The sequence below is a fragment of the Etheostoma spectabile genome, chromosome 1 (assembly GCF_008692095.1).
Source record: "Etheostoma spectabile isolate EspeVRDwgs_2016 chromosome 1, UIUC_Espe_1.0, whole genome shotgun sequence".
Classification (NCBI taxonomy): Eukaryota; Metazoa; Chordata; class Actinopteri; order Perciformes; family Percidae; genus Etheostoma; species Etheostoma spectabile.
Window position 1 is genome coordinate 17521092 of NC_045733.1, and position 2500 is coordinate 17523591.

General features: G+C 34.7%; 1 protein-coding gene across 1 annotated transcript in view; it reads left to right on the forward strand.

The window, feature by feature from the left end:
* map2k5 (mitogen-activated protein kinase kinase 5) overlaps positions 1-2500 on the forward strand; it is a 62595-nt gene that overhangs the window by 21157 nt on the left and 38938 nt on the right. Inside the window, exon 12 of the mRNA XM_032539298.1 lies at positions 969-1030. Within this exon, the coding sequence (XP_032395189.1) occupies positions 969-1030 (62 nt within the window). The remainder of the gene's footprint in view (positions 1-968; positions 1031-2500) is intronic.

Genomic DNA, 2500 nt, shown 5'->3' on the forward strand with positions numbered 1-2500 from the left:
ATCCTGATAAAGTTCCCTTGGCCTTTGGAATTAAAATAACCCCCCCCATCATCACATACCCTTCACCATACATAGATATTGGCATGATTTTATTTCAGTTATCTTAATAGCTGGTTTGCTTTGCATTGAGAGATGATTTGCTTTGAGAGATGATCTTATGGAAGGTTCCCCATGCCTATCTCTTACTTATGCCCCCTGTATTTTAAAGAAGAACATTTATTATTTACAATACATTATTCATTCACAAAGACAATTTGTGTCCTTAAAAGGTTGGATTTAACTACATTTCTTGAATTAAGGCATTAAGATACATTTCCAAAATATATGTTTTTTAATTCCTTATTTTAATCAACTTTAGCATGGGTGGGTAATTTTAATCAAGCCACTGTAACTCGTTACCACTCACCTCTGCTTAGTTGTCCCCTACTAACATATCTTTCCCAAAATTCAGCCTTGGTGCAGAATTACAACACCAGAGCCAGCCTCACAATGAGCTTTCTTTATTATTAAATCATCAATTAAATCATTTAAATTTGACCATATGGCCTTAGTAATAAGGATATTTACTATCAGTGCTGTTTTTTTTCTATATATATATCTATATATATTTAGATATGTATTTTGTTTAAACAACAGTTTTTTCTTGCCAAGGGTGCCAGTTTGGGCTGCAAATTATTGTTTGAAATTCTGGTTGACCCAATGTTGATCTAAACCAGATAAAATTGCAAGCAAATATTTAGTTGTCAGCTGTTTGGATAGGTATTGCAATCTGCATTGCCAACATGAGTTTGACTTTGAAATGTGCCAAAAAAGGCCGTTAGGATAAAAGTTAAGAAATTGCATAAAATGTCAATGTCAATTTTATTTCTATAGCACATTTAAAAACAACAGCAGTTGACCAAAGTGCTGAACAGGGTTGATGTTAAATAAATAAATAACAAGTGTAAAAATGTGTTTGTCTTTTGCAGGCGGTTCTCTGGATGTGTTCAAAAGAATTCCAGAGCACGTGCTGGGGAGGATCGCAGTGGCAGTAAGATTTCATGAAATACTCAAAATCTCCCTATTGGTAGTTTGATTACTGAGTGAAATTCATTTCAATCAAGAGGTGTGTTCTGGATTTTTTAGAAACATTTATTTAAGCGTATCAGGTTCAGGTTGCTTTATTTATACTCCTAGGTAAATTTGTTGCGCAGTTAATAAATGCAGGGCATCCATGACACACCACAGACAACATGCAATGGGACAATACATAAAACTGTTGAAATGCTCCAGTGCTAATCAAGATGCTAAAATATCTAACAAATACCATATTAGAGTTTGACCATCCCATGTGTGCCTGGCAGTCACAGTTTTAAATGCAACCTGTTATTTGTCTGTTTGATACAGATCCGGTCCGAGGAAAAAATTCACTAATTTTACTAATGAAATAAAACAAAAAGAGAACCACAGGTGTGAATTTTTCAATTAGCTTCTATTTGGTGAAGGGATGGACAAAGTCAGTGTTGCTTTCCCTTTATACTCTCCTCTCTCCCCATTTATACGCTCATTTAAAACTAGCATTTTTATAAAAATGGCCTTGATGCAGATAAATGCATCTTTTTTCCACACTCGTTACCCTTCAACTGTCTCCACCTCCTCTTTTCTGTCCCACCCCCACCTCCTTTTAACTTTGTCCGTAATCAAACAATGCTATTTAGTCAGTGTTAATTCTAATTCACAGCTTTCACTTCTTTCCACTGTCACAGTTGTTAATTATCACAGAAGGAAAAGCACCCAAGAGGGTGTGAGTGAAGCTGCACACTACGGTTGTTGCATTCACAGCACCACCTTTTAAAGCAGCAGGATTTCAGAGAGATGTTGTGCTTTCTTTCTTTATTTCAGAGGCGTTTGTATATCAGAGATGAATGACAGGAGCCTAGAGGCTAAAATAAGATCTCACATATTATAAATGAAAAAGCAGTAATATACTGATGTGTACATTTAAAAACATTATTGAATGTATAGCAAAACCTTTAACTCACATCTGTCATCAGTCCATTCAAACCAGTGTTTTTTCAGTTAAAATGAAAATGGCTAAAATCACCCCAATACATAAAACTGGAGAAAAACATGTACTCTCCAAACTACAGACCCATTTCACTGCTTCCACACTTCTCCAAAATACTGGGGAAAATATATTAAATAAGACTGGACCAATAATATTTGATTTTCTAATTTGCTACTAATATGTTGCTGATGATCTTATTTGTTTGTTTTCAATTTTGTTGCTTATAAGTTTTACTTTAATGTTTGTTAAATTGCCTAAAAAAAAATAAACATAGGAAAAGTAATACTTAAACAAAAATATGACTATATGGCTGTGTATAAATCAAGCCAAGAAGGTCAAACAACGGCCAGCAACACACTGCACACAAAAAAAAGTGACTCTCCACTCGTACCCATATACAAAAATAAATTGCTCATGCCTCCCAGTCATTTGTACCCATTACCCCTTCTAAGG